This window comes from Hyperolius riggenbachi, chromosome 7, assembly GCF_040937935.1.
Source record: "Hyperolius riggenbachi isolate aHypRig1 chromosome 7, aHypRig1.pri, whole genome shotgun sequence".
NCBI classification, from domain to species: Eukaryota; Metazoa; Chordata; class Amphibia; order Anura; family Hyperoliidae; genus Hyperolius; species Hyperolius riggenbachi.
In genome coordinates this window covers 293,747,650-293,773,348 of record NC_090652.1, presented here as the reverse complement: position 1 = coordinate 293,773,348, position 25,699 = coordinate 293,747,650, and the positions used below count along the sequence as shown (strand labels likewise).

Below are 25,699 nucleotides of genomic sequence, written 5' to 3'. Positions count from 1 at the left end.
CACATGCGCCGAAACAGACTCAATGAGGGTGGTATGAGGGCCCAACGTCCACAGGTGGGGGTTGTACTTACAGCCCAACACCGTTTGGCATTTGCAAGAGAGCACTAAGACTTGCAAATTGATGCCCTAATAGATGTACAGAGGCGCCAACAGGATAAAAGATACTAAAATGTTTAAAACATTCGGGTGGCGGCGGTGGACCAGCCACTCAAAAATGGACTTGATGCTGTCACTTGAGAAACAAACAATTTATTCACATACTCCACGAACAATATCGCAACGCGTTTCACGGGCACAATCAAGCTTCATCAGGCATTCAACAATGGGAGTATTACACACGTACAGGTCCAATACACGCTTGGCACCTCTCAGAGGTGTATTGGACCTGTACGTGTGTAATACTCCCATTGTTGAATGCCTGATGAAGCGGGATTGTGCCCGTGAAACGCGTTGCGATATTGTTCGTGGAGTATGTGAATAAATTGTTTGTTTCTCAAGTGACAGCATCAAGTCCATTTTTGAGTGGCTGGTCCACCGCCGCCACCCGAATGTTTTAAACATTTTAGTATCTTTTATCCTGTTGGCGCCTCTGTACATCTATTAGTCAAGATCTCCACCCTTGGTGGAAGGGTGACAAACCCTCTTTTCCTTCTTCAGAGAGCGACATCTTAATCCTGAGTGGGGACAGGTCTAATCTCCCCACCTGCCTATATAGTGGTTACCTGAGCGGTAACCCATGTTTGTGAGTATAATACTTACTAATCATTATCCCCCCTTGATCCAATACATACTACACTATATTGGGCTCTCGGTTTCTCTCTTTAAATTGATGCCCTGTGCTCTTCACAGATGAACGCAGGTTCACACTGAGCACGTGACAGACGTGAGAGTCTGGAGACGCTGTGGAGAATCTTCTGCTGCCTGCAACATCCTCCAGCCTGACTGGTTTGGCAGTGGGTCAGTAGTGGTGAAGGGTGGCATTTTTTTTGGGGGGGGGGGCGCACAGCCCTCCATATGCTCGCCAGAGGTAGCCTGACTGCCATTAGGTACCAAGTTGATATCCTCAGACCCCTTGTGAAAGCATATGGTGGTTCGGTTGGCCTTGGGTTCCTCCTAATGCAAGACAATGCTAGACCTCATGTGGCTGGAGTGTGTCAGCAGCTCCTGCAAGACGAAGCCATTGATGCAATGGACTGGCCGACCCATTCCCCAGACCTGAATCCAATTGAACACATCTGGGACATCATGCCAAATTGCCCCACAGGGTATCCAGGAGTTGGTGGATGCTTTAGTCCAGGTCTGGGAGGAGATCCGTAGGGAGATCATCCCCCACCTCGTAAGTAGCATGTGCAAGAGCTGTAGAGAGGTCATACAGGCACGTGGAGACCACACACACACACTACTGAACCTCATTTTGTCTTGTTTTAAGGACATAACATCAAAGTTAGATCCGCCTGTAGTGTTTTTTTTCCACTTTAATTGAGTTTGACTCAAAATTCAGACCTCCATGGGTTGATATATTTTGTGTGATTTTGTTGTCAGAACATTCAACTATGTATATAGAAGGAAATATTTTATAAGAATATTTCATTCATTCAGATCTAGAATGTCTTATTTTTGTGTTGCTTTTCTTTTATTTGAGCAGTGTACATTACCGGTTATACAGCACAGACATATTATTTCTTTTCTTTTTTGTAACGTTGAATTTTTATTAAGTTTTTCTCTTATATAAAAAGGCTATAAGACATTGATATAAATCAGTAATGACAGCTGGAGGAGTACAAATTTTAGTCTTACAAGATATGCTTGTAAAATATCCAACACATAAGTGGACACATTTTGTAATAACCAACATTATATTGGATTTGATAAAGCAGAGAAAGATGTAGAGCAATGTTAAATGATAGCCTCTGGAAAAAAGATACAATCTAAATAATAACCTTAAATCATAAACCGTAACCAATAAATAGGGCTATTAAGGAGATTTAGGAATTCACCTTCAACGCACTCTGTCTTTAGCATATAGTAAACATAAACTCTGACTATTTGTGCTAGATTTAAAATATGGTCTATATGAGGAGCCAAACATTCCTTCCAATTGGATACTATTTAAGTGTCTTGTCGCACATAAAAAGTGGGTTACATGCAATCTATGGGCATTAGGGATTTGTTGTAAGTATATATGAAGAAGGGCTAGTTGAGGGAGAGGTTTCATAGCACAGGCATATTATTTCTATACATTACCTGCTATATAGCACAGGCATTTTGTATTTATACCTTACCTGTTGTACAGTATATCACAGGCATATTATTATTGTATATCTCTTTTTATATAGCACATAGATATTATTTATTGTACTAGTAAAAAGGCCCGCTGGGTCACAGCCGGTACCCCCCGCAATGCGTGCACATACGTGTCCCGCTTGCTCGTTCCCCACCACTGTCTGAAGTATATGCACACAGGGAGCTGCTTGCTTGGCAGTTGGAAAAAGCTGTTATTTCCCACAATGCAATGAGAACCTCTGTGAACCACACACAGCAAACGATCAGATCCGGCCCTGTGTCCTAACTGCCCTGGCTGCGCACATGCTCAGTACAAAACAGCCAGGGACACACAGCCATTCAGTTGATGACGCAGGGACACTTGCATTTTATTGTTTAGGATATCACCTGTTATATAGTACAGGAATATTATTAAACACCTGTTATATAATACATGCATACATATATTATACATTACCTGTTATATAGCACAGGCATATTATTATTAAACCTCACCTGTAATACAGCATTGACAAATTGCACAAGGCCTTTGACTACATAGCACCATTCACATCCATATTGATTGCTGTGAGGGGCAAACAATTTAACGTCTACTACTACTCACACCAAAGAGTGTTTTGGGAAGTTCCCCTGCTAAGCATGTAAATGACATGTAAGAGGAAAACTGAGCACATGGAAGAGACACGCAGGCGCGTGATAACATACAAACTCCATGCAGAATGTGTCGTTGGTGAGACTTGAACTCAGATCTGCAGGGGGACAGTATTAAAGGGAACCCGAGGTGAGAGGGATATGGAGGCTGCCATATTTATTTCCTTGTAAACAATGCCAGTCAGGGCCGGGCCGAGGCATAGGCTGGTGAGGCTCCAGCCTCAGGGCGCAGTATAGGAGGGGGCGCAGAATTCATTCAGCTGTCATTCCCAATTATGTATGAAGCAGAAAGAAATAAGAAAAGGAGATACATGGCAGTGACTGCAAGCCAGATAACTAGATATTAAGGTGTTGGGGAGGTTGGGGGCCCTGTGGCGCCTCTTAGTCTAATAGCAATCAGTGTGTGACGGCTGGGGTGGGAGGGATGGAGGGGCGCACTTTGGTGTCTCAGCCTTGGGTGCTGGAGGAACTTGTCCCGTCTCTGATGCCAGTTGTCTGGCAGCCCTGCTGATCCTCTGCCTCCACTGTCTTATGGAATGTAGTCCAACCAGAAGTGTCCTACACTGTCAACATTCCATTCTGCGTCTGTGAATCTACTTTACATGGTTTGCTCTCTCTGTCTAATTCTCATTTAAAGTGGACCTAAACTCTTGCACAGGACAGAAGGAAACCACAGAGAAATGCACCCTGTACGTATTTAGAGTGTTTAGCCTGTCTAATTCCCCCTCATCTGTGACTAATCACAAATGTAATTTGATCTCTTAGCTGTGTCACGGCAGAGCAGCTTATTTGTACACATTGGATATTGGCAATAGTTCTGCTTCCATGAAAGCAGGAAGTAGACACGCTGCAGATTTATTGCAGGATTTGTATCAGCTGAAATAAAGAAATGTTTTTCTGTAAAGGTTATTCTGCTGTTGCTCATCTTTTAGAGCAGAGAGGAAATTCTGAGTTCAGGTCCGCTGTAAGCTACACACAAAAGGCGAGACTAAACTCGGCCAATAGAGGCAGCCTCTGCCGAGAAATGTGTGCGTATATGTCTGGTTGCGACCAGCCTGGTGGATCCAGTCAGCTGAGCACTGGTGAAGGGCACTGCTCATACCACCCCTGCTCTGTCCTATGTTGTGGTGTGTTGCTCCGTCGGTCCTCCTCCCCGCTACATAGCAATGTAACATGTCTGTACAGCCTGGAGGTTAGCGACATGTCTGTACAGCCTGGAGGTTAGCGACATGTCTGTACAGCCTGGAGGTTAGCGACATGTCTGTACAGCCTGGAGGTTAGCGACATGTCTGTACAGCCTGGAGGTTAGCGACATGTCTGTACAGCCTGGAGGTTAGCGACATGTCTGTACAGCCTGGAGGTTAGCGACATGTCTGTACAGCCTGGAGGTTAGCGACATGTCTGTACAGCCTGGGCCCTGAACGGCCTTCCATGGGATCAAGTACCAAAGCCTGGTGAGTGATGGTTTTCATACGTGTGTATTAAAAGAAAAACTGAAGTGAGAGGGATATGGTATGGAGGATGCCATATTTATTTCCATTTAAGCAACACCAGTGGCCTGGCTGTCTTGCTGATCCTCTGCTTTTAGCCATAGACAAGGTCCGATACTTTATCCTGTGGATAAAACTGACACATTTTATTTGCCCAGTTGTCCCGATTATTAAACAGCTTAAATTATGTCCCTATCGCAATGTATGGCGACAATATATTATTTTGAAATATAGGTGTTATTTTTCTGTTTTGGTTTTTTTTTGTTGTTTTTTTTGTCCGGTCCATAATTACAAGTCCCTATGTAGTAACGTAAAAGTAATTTTCCCTCATAAAATATAGATTAAAAAAGCTGAGTCCCTCTAAGGCAACTATTTATGTATTTTTTTTTAACCTGTTTCCGACCGCGTCATGCCGATGGGCGTAGCCGCGGCGGCAGCAACAGGACCACCTAACGCCAATTGGCGTAAAGTCCTGGGGCTGTAATTTGCATGAGATTGCGCGCGCATCTCATGCTCGGAGGGCGGAGCTCCGCCCCCTCTTCAGTCTTCGAGTGGCTATTGCCGCACGGGAGACTGTTAGACGGCGTAATTGCCGTCTATTTACTTGGTGCAGCGCTGCGATCAGCAGCAGCGCTGCACTGGGGACAAGAGATGCGATCGCCTCTCATAGGCAGAAGCCTATGACAGCTGATCGCCGTAATTGGCCGGCTGTGAGGAGGGAGGGAAGGGATTTAAAGCAACAGTGTTTTTTTAAAAAAAAAAAAAGCAGGAACAATAATATTGATTATTAAAAAAATAAACACAGGGGGAGCGATCAGACCCCACCAACAGAGAGCTCTGTTGGTGGGGAGAAAAGGGGGGGGGGATCACTTCTGTGCTGTGTTGTGCGGATCTGAAGCTTAGTCTTAAAGCTGCAGTGGCACATATTACTAAAAATGGCCTGGTCACTAGGGGGGTTTAGCCCTGCCGTCCTCAAGAGGTTAAGCTGATTTTTTTTTTAGGGGGGGGGGGGGGGCAACTTTGGAAATGTAAGCTATTCATTTTATTAGTATTGTGTAGGTATGTATTTGCCTGTATGTGTAATTTTACTTTTTGGCCACAAGATGGCACTAGTGAACACTTTCCCGTTATAGGAAGTGTTCACTGTTTTTGTTTCTACATTTAACAACACTGTGACTGTTACCTGTTTTTATAAATGGACATGGCCGCTGATTGCTGAACACGGAATCCCAACGGAAATGCCGGCGATAGTGGCGCGCACACGTGCGGGGTCGGTGGCAGGAACGTGCAACGTATTTAAATGACATGTTGCCTTTAACAGGCTCAAACATGACGTTTTAATACGCTACATTGTTGGTAAGTGGTTAAAATAAACACATGATGTTCCTGCAAATATTTATTACATACTTACCTTCCCGTCATTTCCTCTCGGGAGCTCACCAGTTTCTTCTAATAATGATTCCTTCCAGTTCTCACTAGATCTAGTCAGACTTGTCTCTCTGGGAAGCTGAAAGCCTTAGGGCCCTTTTTCACTTTAACAGTTGCTGTCAGTTATAACTGAAAGGACAACTGATGCGCAAGGTAATGTCTATGTTTCCCTGTGGCTCAAGCGATACAGGGTCATCGCCATTTTTAAAATGGAGGACAGAGAATTCTATTGATCACAGTGGACAAACAGGATACAGGAGAGGAGAAAGAGATTGATAAGCAGACTATGCGGAGGTATGTATGAAGTGTGTATGTTTATTTTGACTTTTATTTTTCAGTTCAGGTTTGCTTTAACTGAGGTATCCCTGCAACCTCAGATATCTAAGGTTCTCCAGTCAGGGCTGGTTCACACTACCAACACTTTTTAAGCGCAAGTGATTTGAAAAGCTCTTGATAATGCAATGCTATGGGTGATTTTTACAAAATCACTTCGCTCAAGTAAGAACACACACATAGCATTACATTAGCTAGAGCTCTTAAAATCACAAGCGCTTAGTAAAAACTCTTGAAACTCAAAGCAGGAAGGTGCCCCATATGAAGTAAACCAAACTTTATGAAACTAAGATTTGGAAGTAAAATCTCAATATTAGTAGAAAAAGACTTTATTTAGCACTAAGACAACACGTTTCACGGCTGGTCGCCGCTTCGTCAGGTTAATAGAGTGCCAAAACCAGAATTCAGTGGAGCCCAGGGCGCCTATAGAATAAGCTCTTGCAATGTGAACCAGCCCTCACTGTACTTTTCTCAGATAATGAAAGTGAGTTTGTAGTAGAAGATATTTGCTATGGCAACAAAGCTCATAAGCCAAGAAGACAAACCCAGCACAATATATCAAACTAAAAAAGCCAGGTGAGTCGAGAGACGTGAGCAGGAACAGGACAGCCAGGAACAATAATGAGGTGGCTTCTGAAAACACTTGTCACGACCGTTGCTTACTTTTCACTGAGTGAAGTAGAGGACGGAATAGTCAACAAAGCCAAATCCAAAACCCTGAGTATCCTCAGGGACGCTCTGAAGAAGAAGGCCAGCCTGTTGGTGGACGACCCAGACGAGTTTAGAGGGCAGAAATTGAGGTTCACTCCACTAATCAGCACAGATCTGGTGAGAGATCTCATCGCTGAGCTTGAGTATTCAGCTTTTTGGAAAATCACAGAAAAGGAGAAAAGTACAGCTGTGTCTCTCTATTCAAACTTCTGGCTTAGAATCATCTACCTGCACCCTTATTTTTGGGACCTACATGAAGGTCTCTATCCGCAGATCCTCATTCAAGCAGCCTCACACTTTTTGGGGTATGGCAATTTCTTCAAGGAGAATGAGGAAAGAGTGAAGGTGTATCCACAACACAAGTTGTGCCCGGTGCATGTTCACAGAATTGGAGAAGCATTCGCAGTTCACATGAGTCATACGGGTTTTTACATGTTTGGTGCCTATACCTGTTGCGGAGAGATATCCAGGGACAGCGTCTGCAATAGCTCTAGGATGAGCAATGAACTAAGGTAAATACTGTATGTATTGGTGGCGTTACTTTGTTCCCATTCATTGATCTCTGGGCTAACAGGCGGCGGCACGGGAGCGCATGCGATTGCACATGGGAGCGAGCAGCACCGCAGCAGAAGCCTTATGGACGTAGTGGCAACGTCCAAAAGGCTAAAGAGGTTAAGGATCCCTTTAAGAAAAATCAGCATAGCAGAAACGGAGCATTCCTGCGACAGAACAATGTAATTATACCACCCAAATTCCGGGGCAAAATTCCACGATATTCTAGGTAGTAGATTTTGCTTCCCGGGGAGGGAGAGCTTTGAGCTTTAGCTCTGCCTCTGCTAGAGTCAATGTCCACTGATCTCCGCCTCTCCTCGCTTCTCTCAGTGAAAGAAGGCTGAGGGGGTGGGGAGAGGCAGCGATCAGCGGAGATTGACTCTAGCACAGGCAGAGCTACTGCACAAAGCTCTGCCTCTACCAGGAAGCGATCCCCAAATTTTGCCCCAGAGATTTGGGGGATATAATTTAATTGTTCTGATGCAGGAATGCAGCGTTTTAGTTATGCTTATATTGCTTAAAGAGAACCCGAGGTGTGTTTAAAGAATGTTATCTGCATACAGAGGCTGGATCTGCCTATACAGCCCAGCCTCTGTTGCTATCCCAAACCCCACTAAGGTCCCCCTGCACTCTGCAATCCCTCATAAATCACAGCCTCGCTGCGCAGGCTGTGTTTACATCTGTAGTGTCAGTCTCGGCTGCTCCCCCGCCTCCTGCATAGCTCCGGTCCCTGCCCCCGTCCCTTCCCTCCAATCAGCAGGGAGGGAAGGGATGCAGGCGGGGACTGGAGTTCTGCAGGAGGCGGGGAGAGCAGCAGACTGACACTATAGAGATAAACACAGCCAGCTCTGACAAGCTGTTTGTCAGCAGCGTGGCTGTGATTTATGAGGGATTGCAGAGTGCAGGGGGACCTTAGGGGGGTTTGGGATAGCAACAGAGGCTGGGCTGTATAGGCAGATCCAGCCTCTGTATGCAGATAATATTCTTCAAACCCACCTCGGGTTCTCTTTAAGATAAATGGCAAGTAAAAAGAAGTATTTTCTTTGGCTTCCGATTCTCTTTAAAGGGGCACTATGGCCAAATTCTTCTTTTTAAGTCCCTTTAACATAAATATTTCTATGTGCAGCATTGTTAATGGCATGTATGGTGGCTGTTCAAATATTTCTCTTACTCTGGCACTACCCATTTATTGTCAAGGAGGCAGCTGTGCAGCCACCGTACAGCGCACGACGGCGCCTTACCACTCTGTAGTTTCACGCTGCCTGCTGAGGACCCCTTCTTTGAAGCTGGCACAGCAACGGACACCTATTGTTGTCCGTTACTGTGGTAACCAGCACTAGTCTTTTCAAGTGCGCACACAGCGGCGGCAACCAGCAGACACGCGCGCTATTACTGTGTTCTGCTTTATCTCGTCCTGCGCTGTAGCTGTACACATAGAAATCACAAACACTGGTCCACATGACAGCCCAGGGGCCCCAGGTCTCTCTCACTCGCTGGGGCCCCCAAACCACCATGCGACACCTAGAGGGAAGTGTGGGCAAGCCCTGGACCTCTCACCTCCAGGGAACTCACCCCACCACCTCTAAACTGAATGCCAACTGCAACAAGCAATTACTAACTCCCAGCTAGAGCAATGTCCTGCCTCTATCTGGCCAGCAGACGCCAGTCGCCAGTCAGCCAATCAGGTGTACTGTCATACACCCTTTGCCTGTTGTACCAAATCTAGCAGGAATTACATAAATTAGCATTCAGGTGGGAGGCTTCGGTTGGACGTAATCGTGAATTGCATCGTTTACAGGGACCCCCCTTGTAAGAGAAAGACCGAGGTCATCAATCCACCTACTCTCCCTGCGCAACAAGGAGGCTTGGGGGTCCACACCCTCCTGCGAGAACACCTTTTCCAGCACACACCATCTTAGGTCGCCTACTGCATGTCCACATTCGAAAAAATGACGACCCACAGGGGATTCAAATTTATCCTTGGATTTCTCATTATCCTCCTTTTTGTAATTCCTAATGCTACTCCTATGCTCATTTATCCTCCTCCTAGCATCCCTCGTAGTCTGGCCCACGTAGCCCATGCCGCAGGGGCACTTCAGCAAGTAAACAATATTTAACGTTGTACACGAAAAATGTCCTTTAATGTTAATTCTTGTTCCCTTAGTGGTATGCGTGACACAGTCCCCACGCATAATTGAGGAACAGTTCTGGCAATTCCTACATGGGAAAGTGCCCCTGCGGCGAGGGACAAACGCAGCATCAGCGTTCCTCCAATCCTTTAGGTCAGCCCTCACTAGCTGGCCCCTGACACTTTTCCCTTTCCTGAAAACCATTTTAGGGGGGGCACGAAATACCCTAGAGAGCAATGGGTCAGTTTCCACCACTGCCCAGGCGCCCAACAGGCATCGTCTAATGTCTGCTGCATGATTATCATACGTCAATATGAATTGTACCCCCTCCTGGTAATCATCTTTTCTCTCTTTCCTCTTTCTCAGCTCCTTTCTATCCATGCTAGCTACATCAGCTGCTATTCTTTCCACTTCCTTACGCTGGTAACCCCTTTCTACACACTCACCCACCATCCTCCTAGATTGTACCACATATTTCTCATCACTAGATGTGATTCTACGGGCTCTAATCAGTTGACTTTTTGGAAGTCCCCTGATCAGAGATGGTGGGTGACAACTACTAGCCAGTAGTGAGTTGTTCCTATCTGTACTTTTGCGAAACAAATCTGTTTCAAAGTTACTCCCCCTGAGGCGCCCACCGAGACCACACTACACCAGGAGGAACCCTGTAGAACCACCCGGAGCAGTGGGACCAGTGACCAGGAGCCAGACCCAGCAGCAGTAGCCCCGACAGGAGCCGTGAGTAATATGGGGGCTATTGCGAGTGTTAACCCAGGCCTGCAGTCCAGTGACTTACTGATAAACATCAGTGGCTATAAGTTCACTGAGGCGGAGATGGCTATTTTAAACAAAGGGCTGAGCTTTATACCCTCTTTTTGCCGGCCTTTGTTTGACTTAAAGGTGGATATATATAAGTTGATTCGCAAATTGAAATGGAAGGTCTGGCATTTTTTGAGAAAGCCAGCTAATAGCCTTGCAAACATTGCACAAGGGGATACCAGGACGAACACTGATGTTCCGGATAAACTGAGGGTTAAGATGGAAGCACCCCTGAGCTGCCCAGCACTGGATGTTTACCGAACCGTTTTTTTCAGCAAATTAGAGAAAGTGTGGAGGGACAGTAAATATTATAAGATGCATAATGTCTCTCTAGTGGAAAGGCAAGCTTTGCAGGGTTTGAAGAATAACAAAAAGGTGATATTTAAAAAGGCTGACAAGGGGGGAGCTCTGGTGGCTCAATCCAGGACTGATTATTTATCTGAGCTGGAAAGACAGGTGAATGATGTCACAGTTTATAAAAGACTGCAGAGCGATCCCTCCTTGAATATAAAGGAAGAAATTGAGGGACTGTTATCTAAAGCTTATGAGGATGGTTGGATTTCAAGTGAACTTGCGTCCGCTTTGAAAAAAGATTCATACAGAGTTCCTGTTCTGTACACACTCCCTAAGGTCCATAAAAATTTACTACATCCACCTGGCAGGCCTATCTTATCTGCCGTTAATTCACTTTTGGAGCCGCTGGGAGTGTTTAAAGATACGGTACTGCAGCCTGAGGTCTGGTCCAATTCCAGATGTCTCAGGGATACCACACATTTTCTTTCATTTTTGGAACAATTGTCAGCGGACGATGTGACATTCTTGGTCAGTTTAGACGTAGTTAGTCTTTATACTAACATTCCCCATGACGAGGGGGTGGCAGCAGTGAGAAATGTTTTTGAGAGAGATGGTGGTAATACAGACCAAATGTTGTTTGCAATAACCCTTTTGGAGTTCTGTTTGAAATCTAACTATTTCAGATGTGGTCAGGATTTTTTTCTACAGGTACAGGGAGTTCCTATGGGGGCCTAGTATGCGCCAAGTTTGGCGAATGTGTACATGGCAGAGTTTGAGGCCAAATTTATGCTTGAGAATGATCTTTTTAAAACTTACAGCAGGGGCTTCTGCAGGTATATTGATGACCTGTTTTTTTGCTGGACAGGGCCCGAACAGCTGTTGCTTGATTTTTTTCATGGTCTTAACCTCTGCCATGATACACTTAAGTTCACCCTGGAATACGACACTACAAAACTGCATTTCCTCGATGTAGATATTGAGATCAAGGGGAGCTACTTTGAAACAGATTTGTTTTGCAAAAGTACAGATAGGAACAACTCACTACTGGCTAGTAGTTGTCACCCACCATCTCTGATCAGGGGACTTCCAAAAAGTCAACTGATTAGAGCCCGTAGAATCACATCTAGTGATGAGAAATATGTGGCACAATCTAGGAGGATGGTGGGTGACAGTGCAGTTTCTAGGCTAAAATGCACCCAGGGCGAGGATGTAAAAATTGCGCCCCCCCCCCGAGCAAGGTATGGGTGCCCGCAGCATAGGTTAGCCAGGTCTAGTTGCACTTAGTATAGGTCCCCCCAGTATAGGTAGCCAAGAATAGGTACACCCCTAGTATAGGTAGCCAGGCATAGGTGAGCCAGTATAGTTGCCCCCGCTATAGGTTAGCCAGGTAGGGGCCTCCAGTATAGGTAGCCAGTATAGTTGCCCCCAGTATAGGTTAGATAGGCAGGCGCCCCCGGTATAAGTTAGATAGGTAGGTGCCCCAGTACAGGTTAGCTAGGTTGGTGCCTCTAATATAGGTAGCCAGAATAGTTGCCCCCAGCATAGGTTAGATAGGTAGGTGCCCCCAGTATAGGTTATTTAGGTAGGTGCCTGCAATATAGGTAGCGAGTATAGTTGCCACCTGTATAGGCTAGCTAGGTAGGTGCCGCCAATACAGGTTAGATAAGTGCCCCCAGCGTAGGTTAGATCGGTAGCTGCCCCTCAGTGTAGGTTAGATTAGGTAGCTGCCCCCCAGTGTAGGTTAGATAGGTAGCTGCCCCTCAGTGTAGGTTAGATAGGTAGCTGCCCCCCAGTGTAGGATAGATTAGGTAGGTGCCCCCCAGTATAGGTTAGATAGGTATCTGCCCCCCAGCATAGGTAGCTGCCCCCAGTATAGGTTAGATAGGTAGCTGCCCCCCAGTGTAGGTTAGATAGGTAGCTGCCCCCCAGTGTAGGTTAGATTAGGTAGGTGCCCCCCTGTACAGGTTAGATAGGTAGCTGCCCCCCAGCGTAGGTTAGATAGGTAGCTTTCCCCCAGTGTAGGTTAGATTAGGTAGGTGCCCCTCAGTATAGGTTAGATAGGTAGCTGCCCCCCAGTATAGGTTAGATGGGTAGCTGCCCCCCAGTATAGGTTAGATTAGGTAGGTGCCTCCCAGTATAGGTTAGATTAGGTAGCTGCCCCCCAGTATAGGTTAGATTAGGTAGCTGCCCCCCAGTATAGGTTAGATTAGGTAGCTGCCCCCCAGCGTAGGTTAGATTCGGTAGGTGCCCCCCAGTGTAGGTTAGATTAGGTAGGTGCCCCCCAGTATAGGTTAGATAGGTAGCTGCCCCCCAGCGTAGGTTAGATTAGGTAGCTGCCCCCCAGCGTAGGTTAGATAGGTAGTGCCCCCCAGTGTAGATTTGATAGGTAGCTGCCCCCCAGTGTAGGTTAGATTAGGTAGGTGCCCCCCAGTATAGGTTAGATAGGTAGGTGCCCCCTAGCGTAGGTTAGATTAGGTAGCTGCCCCCCAGCGTAGGTTAGATTAGGTAGGTGCCCCCCAGCGTAGGTTAGATTAGGTAGCTGCCCCCCAGCGTAGGTTAGATTAGGTAGCTGCCTCCCAGCGTAGGTTAGATTAGGTAGCTGCCCCCCAGTGTAGGTTAGATAGGTAGCTGCCCCCCAGTGTAGGTTAGATTAGGTAGGTGCCCCCTAGTATAGGTTAGATAGGTAGGTGCCCCCCAGCGTAGGTTAGATTAGGTAGCTGCCCCCCAGTATAGGTTAGATTAGGTAGCTGCCCCCCAGTGTAGGTTAGATTAGGTAGGTGCCCCCCAGGGTAGGTTAGATAGGTAGCTGTCCCCCATAATGGAGGGGGGAGCCGGAGCCGCGGGGAGGGCAGCCCGACCTCTCCCTCCCTCTCCTGGGCCGCCCTCCGTGCTCCCCCCTCAGATGCAGAGCGCAGCAGCAGCCAGGGAGGGAGCGCTGTACACAACATACCTCTCTGCGTTCCAAGCGCTGCTCTCTCGCCGCCGGTCTCTTCCTCTCTGCCGCCTATACATTGATACACACGCTGCTTCCGGAAACAGCGCGTGTATCATCATATAGGCAGAGAGGAAGAGACCGGCGGCGAGAGAGCAGCGCTTGGAACGCAGAGAGGTATGTTGTGTACAGCGCTCCCTCCCTGGCTGCTGCTGCGCTCTGCATCTGAGGGGGGAGCACGGAGGGCGGTCCAGGAGAGGGAGGGAGAGGTCGGGCTGCCCTCCCCGCGGCTCCGGCTCCCCCCTCCATTATGGGGGACAGCTACCTATCTAACCTACCCTGGGGGGCACCTACCTAATCTAACCTACACTGGGGGGCAGCTACCTAATCTAACCTATACTGGGGGGCAGCTACCTAATCTAACCTACGCTGGGGGGCACCTACCTATCTAACCTATACTAGGGGGCACCTACCTAATCTAACCTACACTGGGGGGCAGCTACCTATCTAACCTACACTGGGGGGCAGCTACCTATCTAACCTACACTGTGGGGCAGCTACCTATCTAACCTACACTGGGGGGCACCTACCTAATCTAACCTACACTGGGGGGCAGCTACCTATCTAACCTACACTGGGGGGCACCTACCTAATCTAACCTACGCTGGGGGGCAGCTACCTAATCTAACCTATACTGGGGGGCAGCTACCTAATCTAACCTACGCTGGGGGGCACCTACCTATCTAACCTACACTGGGGGGCAGTTACCTATCTAACCTACACTGGGGGGCACCTACCTAATCTAACCTACGCTGGGAGGCAGCTACCTAATCTAACCTACGCTGGGGGGCAGCTACCTAATCTAACCTACGCTGGGGGGCACCTACCTAATCTAACCTACGCTGGGGAGCAGCTACCTAATCTAACCTACGCTAGGGGGCACCTACCTATCTAACCTATACTGGGGGGCACCTACCTAATCTAACCTACACTGGGGGGCAGCTACCTATCAAATCTACACTGGGGGGCACTACCTATCTAACCTACGCTGGGGGGCAGCTACCTAATCTAACCTACGCTGGGGGGCAGCTACCTATCTAACCTATACTGGGGGGCACCTACCTAATCTAACCTACACTGGGGGGCACCTACCGAATCTAACCTACGCTGGGGGGCAGCTACCTAATCTAACCTATACTGGGGGGCAGCTACCTAATCTAACCTATACTGGGGGGCAGCTACCTAATCTAACCTATACTGGGAGGCACCTACCTAATCTAACCTATACTGGGGGGCAGCTACCCATCTAACCTATACTGGGGGGCAGCTACCTATCTAACCTATACTGAGGGGCACCTACCTAATCTAACCTACACTGGGGGGAAGCTACCTATCTAACCTACGCTGGGGGGCAGCTACCTATCTAACCTGTACAGGGGGGCACCTACCTAATCTAACCTACACTGGGGGGCAGCTACCTATCTAACCTACACTGGGGGGCAGCTACCTATCTAACCTATACTGGGGGCAGCTACCTACGCTGGGGGGCAGATACCTATCTAACCTATACTGGGGGGCACCTACCTAATCTATCCTACACTGGGGGGCAGCTACCTATCTAACCTACACTGAGGGGCAGCTACCTATCTAACCTACACTGGGGGGCAGCTACCTAATCTAACCTACACTGAGGGGCAGCTACCGATCTAACCTACGCTGGGGGCACTTATCTAACCTGTATTGGCGGCACCTACCTAGCTAGCCTATACAGGTGGCAACTATACTCGCTACCTATATTGCAGGCACCTACCTAAATAACCTATACTGGGGGCACCTACCTATCTAACCTATGCTGGGGGCAACTATTCTGGCTACCTATATTAGAGGCACCAACCTAGCTAACCTGTACTGGGGCACCTACCTATCTAACTTATACCGGGGGCGCCTGCCTATCTAACCTATACTGGGGGCAACTATACTGGCTACCTATACTGGAGGCACCTACCTGGCTAACCTATAGCGGGGGCAACTATACTGGCTCACCTATGCCTGGCTACCTATACTAGGGGTGTACCTATTCTTGGCTACCTATACTGGGGGGACCTATACTAAGTGCAACTAGACCTGGCTAACCTATGCTGCGGGCACCCATACCTTGCTCGGGGGGGGGGGCGCAATTTTTACATCCTCGCCCTGGGTGCATTTTAGCCTAGAAACTGCACTGTCACCCACCATCCTCCTAGATTGTGCCACATATTTCTCATCACTAGATGTGATTCTACGGGCTCTAATCAGTTGACTTTTTGGAAGTCCCCTGATCAGAGATGGTGGGTGACAACTACTAGCCAGTAGTGAGTTGTTCCTATCTGTACTTTTGCAAAACAAATCTGTTTCAAAGTAGCTCCCCTTGATCTCAATATCTACATCGAGGAAATGCAGTTTTGTAGTGTCGTATTCCAGGGTGAACTTAAGTGTATCATGGCAGAGGTTGAGACCATGAAAAAAATCAAGCAACAGCTGTTCGGGCCCTGTCCAGCAAAAAAACAGGTCATCAATATACCTGCAGAAGCCCCTGCTGTAAGTTTTAAAAAGATCATTCTCAAGCATAAATTTGGCCTCAAACTCTGCCATGTACACATTCGCCAAACTTGGCGCATACTAGGCCCCCATAGGAACTCCCTGTACCTGTAGAAAAAAATCCTGACCACATCTGAAATAGTTAGATTTCAAACAGAACTCCAAAAGGGTTATTGCAAACAACATTTGGTCTGTATTACCACCATCTCTCTCAAAAACATTTCTCACTGCTGCCACCCCCTCGTCATGGGGAATGTTAGTATAAAGACTAACTACGTCTAAACTGACCAAGAATGTCACATCGTCCGCTGACAATTGTTCCAAAAATGAAAGAAAATGTGTGGTATCCCTGAGACATCTGGAATTGGACCAGACCTCAGGCTGCAGTACCCAGGGCCGGCGCTACCATTAAGGCAAAGTGGGCAGCTGCCCCAGGGCCCCAGAGCTTGTAGGGGCCCCCAGTGGCTACAAGAGGAAAAAAAAAATTTCAAATCGGCCTTATAGTTTTTGAGAAAATCGCTTTTAAAGTTTCAAAGGAAAAAAAAATACACATTTAAAAACCTGCCGACTTTAATGGTTAATAGCAAATCCACCTTAAATGCTAGAAACCCTAAATTTGCAGGATATGTTAAGGAGATCATTAGGAATAAGAGGAAAAAACAATTTTTCAAAAAGACCTTATAGTTTTTGAGAAAATCGATTTTAAAGTTTCGAAGGAAAAAAGTATACTTTTAAATGTGGTAAATGTCACTTTTAGTAGCAAACCTAATGGTAGTGTAATTTTACATGCATCAAACGAAAGCGCAATAAATTTCCTGACGGGGTTTCCAGGGGGTCTATACGCAGCCGCAGCGCTTTGGCCAGGGATCGCTATACAGCCGCAATATAGCTGTATGAAGATCCCTGGCATTTTTTCCTATTTTCCCAATTTTTTTTTTATGTTTAGAGTGTGGGAATTTAAAAAAAAAAATTATGTGGGGTCCCCCCTCCTGAAACTTTTTAACCCCTTGTCCCCCATGCAGGCTGGGATAGCCAGAATGTGGAGCTCCGATCGATTGGGACTTCACACCCTGACTATACCAGCTGCAAAAAAAGGTCCCCTAATGCCGATTTTTGTTCCGGGGTATATGTTAGGGGGGCCCCCCAGGTTTATTTTGCCCTGGGGCCCCATTGTTGCTTAAACCGGCACTGGCAGTACCGTATCTATAAACACTCCCAGCGGCTCCAAAAGTGAATTAACGGCAGATAAGATAGGCCTGCCAGGTGGATGTAGTAAATTTTTATGGACCTTAGGGAGTGTGTACAGAACAGGAACTCTGTATGAATCTTTTTTCAAAGCGGACGCAAGTTCACTTGAAATCCAACCATCCTCATAAGCTTTAGATAACAGTCCCTCAATTTCTTCCTTTATATTCAAGGAGGGATCGCTCTGCAGTCTTTTATAAACTGTGACATCATTCACCTGTCTTTCCAGCTCAGATAAATAATTAGTCCTGGATTGAGCCACCAGAGCTCCCCCCTTGTCAGCCTTTTTAAATATCACCTTTTTGTTATTCTTCAAACCCTGCAAAGCTTGCCTTTCCACTAGAGAGACATTATGCATCTTATAATATTTACTGTCCCTCCACACTTTCTCTAATTTGCTGAAAAAAACGGTTTGGTAAACATCCAGTGCTGGGCAGCTCAGGGGTGCTTCCATCTTAACCCTCAGTTTATCCGGAACATCAGTGTTCGTCCTGGTATCCCCTTGTGCAATGTTTGCAAGGCTATTAGCTGGCTTTCTCAAAAAATGCCAGACCTTCCATTTCAATTTGCGAATCAACTTATATATATCCACCTTTAAGTCAAACAAAGGCCGGCAAAAAGAGGGTACAAAGCTCAGCCCTTTGTTTAAAATAGCCATCTCCGCCTCAGTGAACTTATAGCCACTGATGTTTATCAGTAAGTCACTGGACTGCAGGCCTGGGTTAACACTCGCAATAGCCCCCATATTACTCACGGCTCCTGTCGGGGCTACTGCTGCTGGGTCTGGCTCCTGGTCACTGGTCCCACTGCTCCGGGTGGTTCTACAGGGTTCCTCCTGGTGTAGTGTGGTCTCGGTGGGCGCCTCAGGGGGAGTAACTTTGAAACAGATTTGTTTCGCAAAAGTACAGATAGGAACAACTCACTACTGGCTAGTAGTTGTCACCCACCATCTCTGATCAGGGGACTTCCAAAAAGTCAACTGATTAGAGCCCGTAGAATCACATCTAGTGATGAGAAATATGTGGCACAATCTAGGAGGATGGTGGGTGAGTATGTAGAAAGGGGTTACCAGACTCTCTCCATGACTAATACCGGACCACACGCATACAAAAGAAGAAAACCAGGAGGCAGGAGCCAATAGTGCAAACTATTAATATAACACATTATGATCAAAGTTTAGAGAAAGTTACGCTTTTTGGGTTGCTCTGAAACGCAACCACTTATATAGCCTATGGAACCTTTAATTGAAAGGGAAGCTGCCATAACCTGATCAGCATAACCTGAGCAGCAGTTACAGGCTTGTTTTAAAATTGGTACAATTGTATGCCTTCATTGTTCAGCCTCAGTCTTTACTGTATACCCCCTGAAAAGGTATGTAACTTGCAGAGTGGGAACACAAGACCTGCAGATCTCTTCTGAAAGGTAGCTTAGTAAGCCATGAAGTTAGAAGGTGAAGATGATAGCTGAGAAACTTGTGAAAAAAATACTGGCTGTAAGTTTAGGTCATTTTAGTGTTACTCTGTTAATGTGTTTCTTTTTATCAGAAAATTAAGGAATGGAACAACTTTTTTTGAAGACATCCTTCATTTAATTGAAGATTGTAAGACCTGGTGAGTCAGTCTGTGGATGCTAATGTTTCTGTGTATAATGCTTTTCATTCTAATTAAATAGAGGAAAGCAGCATGTCTTGGACCAGAGCATACAGAAGGAAACAGACACCTGCCAAATTGGATGCTGCTGCTCCATGCTCTGTACACACACTGCTGCTCCATGCTCTGTACACACGCTGCTGCTTCATGCTCTGTACACACACTGCTGCTCCATGCTCTGTACACATGCTGCTGCTCCATGCTCTGTACACACACTGCTGCTCCATGCTCTGTACACACGGTGCTGCTCCATCCAAAGTCAACTGTAGCAGGGAAAGAAAGGGGGCAGTGCTGTGGATGCAAATGTTGCTGTATATAATGCTTTTCAGTTTAATTAAATGGAGGAAAGCAGCAGGTCTTGGACCAGAGCATACAGAAGGAAATAGACACCCGCCAAATTGGATGCTGCTGCTCCATGCTCTGTACACACACTGCTGCTCCATGCTCTGTACACATGCTGCTGCTCCATGCTCTGTACACACGCTGCTGCTCCATGCTCTGTACACACGCTGCTGCTCCATGCTCTGTACACATGCTGCTGCTCCATGCTCTGTACACATGCTGCTGCTCCATGCTCTGTACACACGCTGCTGCTCCATGCTCTGTGCACACGCTGCTGCTCCATGCTCTGTACACACACTGCTGCTCCATGCTCTGCACACACCCTGCTGCTCCATGCTCTGTACACATGCTGCTGCTGCATGTTCTGTGCACACACTGCTGCTCCATGCTCTGTACACACACTGCTGCTCTATGCTCCATGCTCTGTACACACATTGCTGCTCCATGCTCTGTACACGCTGCTGCTCCATGCTCTGTACACACACTGCTGCTCTATGCTCCGTACACACACTGCTGCTCCATGCTCTGTACACACACTGCTGCTCCATGCTCTTGGCACACACTGCTGCTCCATGCTCTTGGCACACACTGCTGCTACATGCTCTGTACACACACTGCTGCTCCATGCTCTGTACACACACTGCTGCTCTATGCTCCGTACACACACTGCTGCTCCATGCTCTGTACACACACTGCTGCTCCATCCAAAGTCAACTGTAGCAGGCAAATAAAGGGGGCAGTGCTGTGAACTTCAGATATTCTGCTGTAACAACTTGTGCCTGTCCCCAGACACTTCACCAGCTCTGGTCTGAGGGGCAGGCCTGGATTTACATCACAAGAATCTATAGGCACAGTTGTCCTGGCACCTTAGACTTCACCCTCCATGAACCTACAAAGCCCTGCCGAACAGCACCCAAAGTGTGCTGCCTGGCTTAGCAGTCACTTCTCCCTTACTCGTCATAGCTATAGGTGTCCCTTATTACTGAGGGTACCTCTGGCTACCTAATGCTAAGTAGCTAATGGTGCCCCCGACTGAAGTAAGATCTTGTCAGTGGATTGCTGAGTGCTGGGTGAGTATCCACTCATTTAATCTCTGCTCAGGACTTTGCACAGGCAAGGAGGGATGGAGGCACCGGGGGAGGGGAGTGAGCCGCTTTGCCAACATCAGGCGCCTGCAGGCATGTGCCTACAGTGCGTTATGGTAAATCCGGCCCTGCTGAGGGGGGATTCTGGGCAGCTGTATCCCCCCCTGCGTTTTGCCTATGAAGTCCTATTAATTGTTAAATGTGTCTTTTAAATGAAACGTGTTAATGAAATACATTTTTTTACTGTTCTTTGGTCTCGGATGACCATTATACCTTCTTTCCCTGAAAATAAGCCCTACACCAAAAATAAGCCCTAGTTGAAGTTAAAGAGGAGGAAGAGGCGGCCAGCAAGCGGGGACACAATGGTGCAGTGTCAATTGGGCACCGGTCCTGTCATCCCAGCGCACAACAAGCTTATCGGCAGGGGTGACAGGGCAGGTGCCTGATCAGTACAGTACAGTACGCTGCACAAGGGAAAGAGGCAGCCAGCAGGGGGACACAGCAGTGCAGTGCTGAATGGGCAGTGGTCCTGTCATCCCAGCGCACAGCAAGGTTATTGGCAGGGATGACAGGGCAGGTGCCTGATCAGTACAGTAGCATACCTTCAAATCCATGAACATCACAGTACAAAGGAACAAGAGATGTTCTGCTGAGAGACACTTCCTGATAGAAATATAAGACATCCCCTGTAAATAAGCCCTAGCATATCTTTTAGAGCAAAAATGAATATAGGACACTGTCTTATTTTCGGGGGAATACAGCAGGTAGCAAATTAATATTATTGCAAACCTTCGTGCCCCTTCAAATTCACAAGGCCATCTTTCCTTCATTTAATTAGACTGTGATCAGGGATGTGGGACTATGCTGCAATCAAAAATATATATATATGTTTTTCCAATGTGGATATATTGATTCACTTTTCCCTGGGCCTTCCTATATGTTGTAATGCTTTTCAGTAAAGATACCATGGGCTCGATTCACAAAGCCGCGCTAATGCATAGCATGGCCGTGCTATGCGTGTAGTGCGCAATGCTACTTGCGCAAAGTTTTTTGTGCGCAAAGTTTTTTTACACGCGCACTAACAAAGCTCTTCGCGTGTTAACGCATTACAAAGCGTGCATTGTGCTACGTTAACATGTGAAGAGCTTTGTTAGCGCGCGTGTGTAAACCTGTGCGTGCATAAAACTTTGCGCACTACACGCATAGCACTGCTGTGCTATGCATCAGCGTGGTTTTGTGAATCGATCCCCATGATTGTATGTCGGGAACAAGCAGTCCCTCAGTTCAGATTTCAACATCACATCTACCTGCCAGACAGTGGCGTAGCAATAGAGGATAAAGAGGTTGTTACTGCATTTGGGGCCCTGTGGCAGAGGGGCCCACCAGGGAACCTCCTTTAAAGAGGAACTGTAGTGAAGTTAAAATAATGAATAAAATTGCTTATTTTTCCCAATATTCATTTATAAATGATTTACTGTATTCAGTGTTTGCCTATTTTAAAGTCTTTCTCTCCCTGATTTACTTTCTAAAATGGATCCCTGGTGGTGACATCCTTAGTTCTGCCAGGTGATCTGTACGGAATGTTCATTAATGAGAGTTCTAAAGGGAGAAGGAGGTATTGCTAGCTTGGCAGTTGGAAAAAGCAGCTACGGTATTTCCCAGAATGCAACAAGGTTCACAGACAGCAAACTGTCAGGACCATGGTCATGACATCACACTGTGGGAGGGGTTTTACCACAATATCAGTCACACAGACCCCCCTGATGATCTATTCTAGAATAGGTAAAAATTTCTCCTTCTCAGCTACTGATTGGGGTGAAGTTGAATCATTGGGTAAAGTTCCTCTTTAAAGGATACCTGAGTTGAAGAAAATTGTAAGAACGGGGGGAGCAGGCATGTATAGGCAGCAGTCCTCATGCCCACTGCTCCCCCCGTTCACCTCTGTCCCACTCTGTTTTGATGCAAAAGCCATTGTAAGCTGCTTCCATGTCGGTGAGGTCCGGCAGTAGTGCACAAGCGCTAGGCTCGACGGCAAATCACGATTCGTAGTGCACATGTGCAGATCGCTCTCAGCTACGGGAGTGCAATCAGGGACATGGGCCTAGCGCTTGCGCTCTACTGCTTGACCTCGCCATCCCAGAAGCAGCTTCCAATGGCTTTTGTGAGAGAATGAAGGGGGGGGGGGGGTGCAGAATTGTGGGGAAACCGTGGGTATGAGGACTGCTGTCTATACATGCCTGTTCTCCCCTTTCTAACAATCTTCTCCAACTCAGGTCTCCTTTAACTGCTTTGTTAGGTTGACATTGGTGCTATGGTGATAATGATCATTTCTATTTGATCTGAACTCAGAACTTCCTCTCTGCTCTAAAAGATACGCAACAGCATAATAACTATTAAAGAAATACATTTCTTTGTTACAGCTGATACAAATCCTGCAATAATTCTGCAGTGTGTCTACTTCCTGCTTTCATGGAAGCAGACATAGTGTTAACATCCTGTGCTTTCAAATGAGCAAATCTGCCGCGGCAGTCAGCTGACACAGGGGAAAGATCATTTTAAAACTTGTGATTAGTCACAGATGAGGGAGAATTAGGCTAAACTCTCTAAATATATAAAGGATGCATTTCTCTATGTTTTCCTTCTGTTCTGTGCGAAAGTTCAGGTCCAATTTAAGTGGCAGGTTCCACTCAACCCACCAGGAGTCTAACAATAATTTCCCAAAATGGAGAAGGGTAAACCAGGGTTTAAAAACATTGATGTCAATTTATACGATTATTGTTTATAAATCTGTTCTCTATACAGCACAGAAGCACTTTGTCCTCCTGAACTTATAACAAGTTTTTTACAGGCTTTTTGACTTCTTGGAAACATTGCTGGGACTTGACAACCATAACTAGTGGCCCAGTCCAGCCATGGAAGAAGACGAAGCACTCTGCGGATCAAAAGAGGGGCATTGGAGGGAGGGGGCGCGCCGGAGATGACGCGTACCCGAGAAGTTTTGGTTCTCTAGTTTGTTGTAATATTTTGATGAAAACAGGGTATTTTATTAGTATTTACCTGATGTATACTGAACACCAGGGGTGGTTCTTCCATGAAGCAACGTGAATCATGTGCGTCAGGGCGGCAACAATTAGAGGGCGGCAAAAGGGGGCTCACCTCACCAAATGTCCTGCTCCTCCCACTCCCTGTCTCCCCCCTCCCCTAGATCTGCAGTGCTTCACTCAGCTGCTCTCAGCATTCCAGCGATGGGATCTCCCTCTGCCTGTTCAACATCATGTATCCATGGCTACAGTGGTGCCTAGTGTGACCTGTTACGTGCTGCCGGGTCACATGAGGCACCGCTGTAGTTAAGAGAGGAAACAGGACTTCATGTTGGACTGGTGATCTCATCCCTAATCTGCTGAGAGTTGGTGATGCAGGGCCAGTGCAGCCAGGGCCGGATTTGTACTTTTTACCGCCCAAGGCCAACTATACTGTCTATTTGTTTTTTATATCTGTGTGCCCCAATCAGAATTCTACTTACTTTTTATCATTGGATGTCACAGACAATAACTATTTTAGTAATATGCGTATAGACTATGTTATGTTTTCCTTAAGAACTTTTATGTTATGCTTGCTATCTCGTTAATGATGGAACCATTGTGTCACCATGAGAGGCTGATGTGTACCTGCATGATAGAGCTTACAGGTCTTGCAGGGACGACACAAGTACAGGACAGAGGGTTCAAAGGGTAAATCTGTCCTTGTAGATAGGGATGGCTGCATAGAACAGCTTTACTGCCCCTCACTGAGCCGCCCCTAAATTTCTGGTGCCCTAGGCCATGGCCTATGTGGCCTTGCCAGAAATCCGGCCCTGAGTGCAGCACATACCCGGCATCCTGGGTATCTGATGCTGCGGGCCAGCAGGGAGGAGATGTTGTCTTGCAGGTAGCAGAGGGAGGTAAGTGTAGTGACAGTGCCTGCATTGCACAGCTCAGTGTGTCTGTCCTCTCTGGTCCAGCTTTGCACAGACTTGTCACGGTGGCGTTCTCGCTTCAGGCGGCAAAAGTCTAGAACCGGCACTGATAAACACTGCATCAAGATATAACTCATACCATAGTGTTCTTAGGGTGGGTCAGGTTTTGAATACTAAACATATGTATGAAAAAGTTTTATATTAAATAAATTATTTCACTAAAATCTTTGTTCTGGTGTCAATAAAGTTTTGTCTTCAAACTCTCCATTGGATCTATACCCTTTCAAAATATAACAATATGTGTGTGCCTTGAATGTCCCAGGAACTGATATCCCAGTCCCTTAAACTCCCCCCTCCTTTCACACTATGGGCTTGATTCACAAAGCCGTGATAACGCTCATCACGGTCGTGCTAGCGCTTTGCGCGCGCTATAATGCGCGTAATGTTTTTTGTGCGAAAATGTACATTTGCGCACCAAAAATTCACGTTTGCGCGCAAAAATGTGCGATTGCGAGAAAAAAAACATTACGCTCTTTATAGGGCGCGCAAAACGCTAGCGCGACCGTGATGAAAGTTATCACGGCTTTGTGAATCAAGCCCAATGTGCCTGATGCACCAAAATATGGTAAAGTTACCATGCGCAGACAGCGTATGCCAATTTTATCAGCACTACCGCCGGAGAAGCACATCGTCTTTGAACCGTTAAAAACTCGCGCATTGCTATGGTATCGTACTTTGGTGCATCATGCCCTATGCCTTCTGCATCACAGCACATCGCATCAAAATGCGGCACAATTATATTTCAATGGTCCTTCTTGGCTGGTGTAGTTTGTGTTGTAGTGCAATGATCCCCGTTAGGATAACGCACTGCATCCAGTGTATGGTTTGGGGTGCGGTGCAAGCATAAGTCTATGTATACCATCGCATCGAAAATAAGCTATGTGACACCGTTGCTATCCTATTTTTGTGGATGCGAAGCGCAATGGATAAAGTATTACTTTTATTATTTATTTCTATAGCGTCAAAATCGTCCATAGCGCTGTACAATGTACAAAACATACAACAATGAGGAGCATGGATATATGAGCAGTTCAACATACTGTACAATCAGGGCAGCTAGTAATACCAGTACAGATATATACAATTGATGTGTAGTTTGAATAACATCACCAATATACTGATGAATGTTCATTTGATAAAATGCACAGAAACAGTAAACACAAA

At 46.7% G+C, this 25,699-nt stretch overlaps 1 protein-coding gene across 1 annotated transcript in view; it reads left to right on the top strand.

The window, feature by feature from the left end:
- Positions 1–24,633, top strand: part of ZFAND2B (zinc finger AN1-type containing 2B) — a 65,232-nt gene extending 40,599 nt beyond the window's left edge. Inside the window, exons 10-11 of the mRNA XM_068245966.1 lie at positions 18,989–19,054; positions 23,369–24,633. Of these exons, the coding sequence (XP_068102067.1) occupies positions 18,989–19,018 (30 nt within the window). The 3' untranslated portion in view covers positions 19,019–19,054; positions 23,369–24,633. The remainder of the gene's footprint in view (positions 1–18,988; positions 19,055–23,368) is intronic.
- The last annotated feature ends 1,066 nt before the right edge of the window (positions 24,634–25,699 follow it).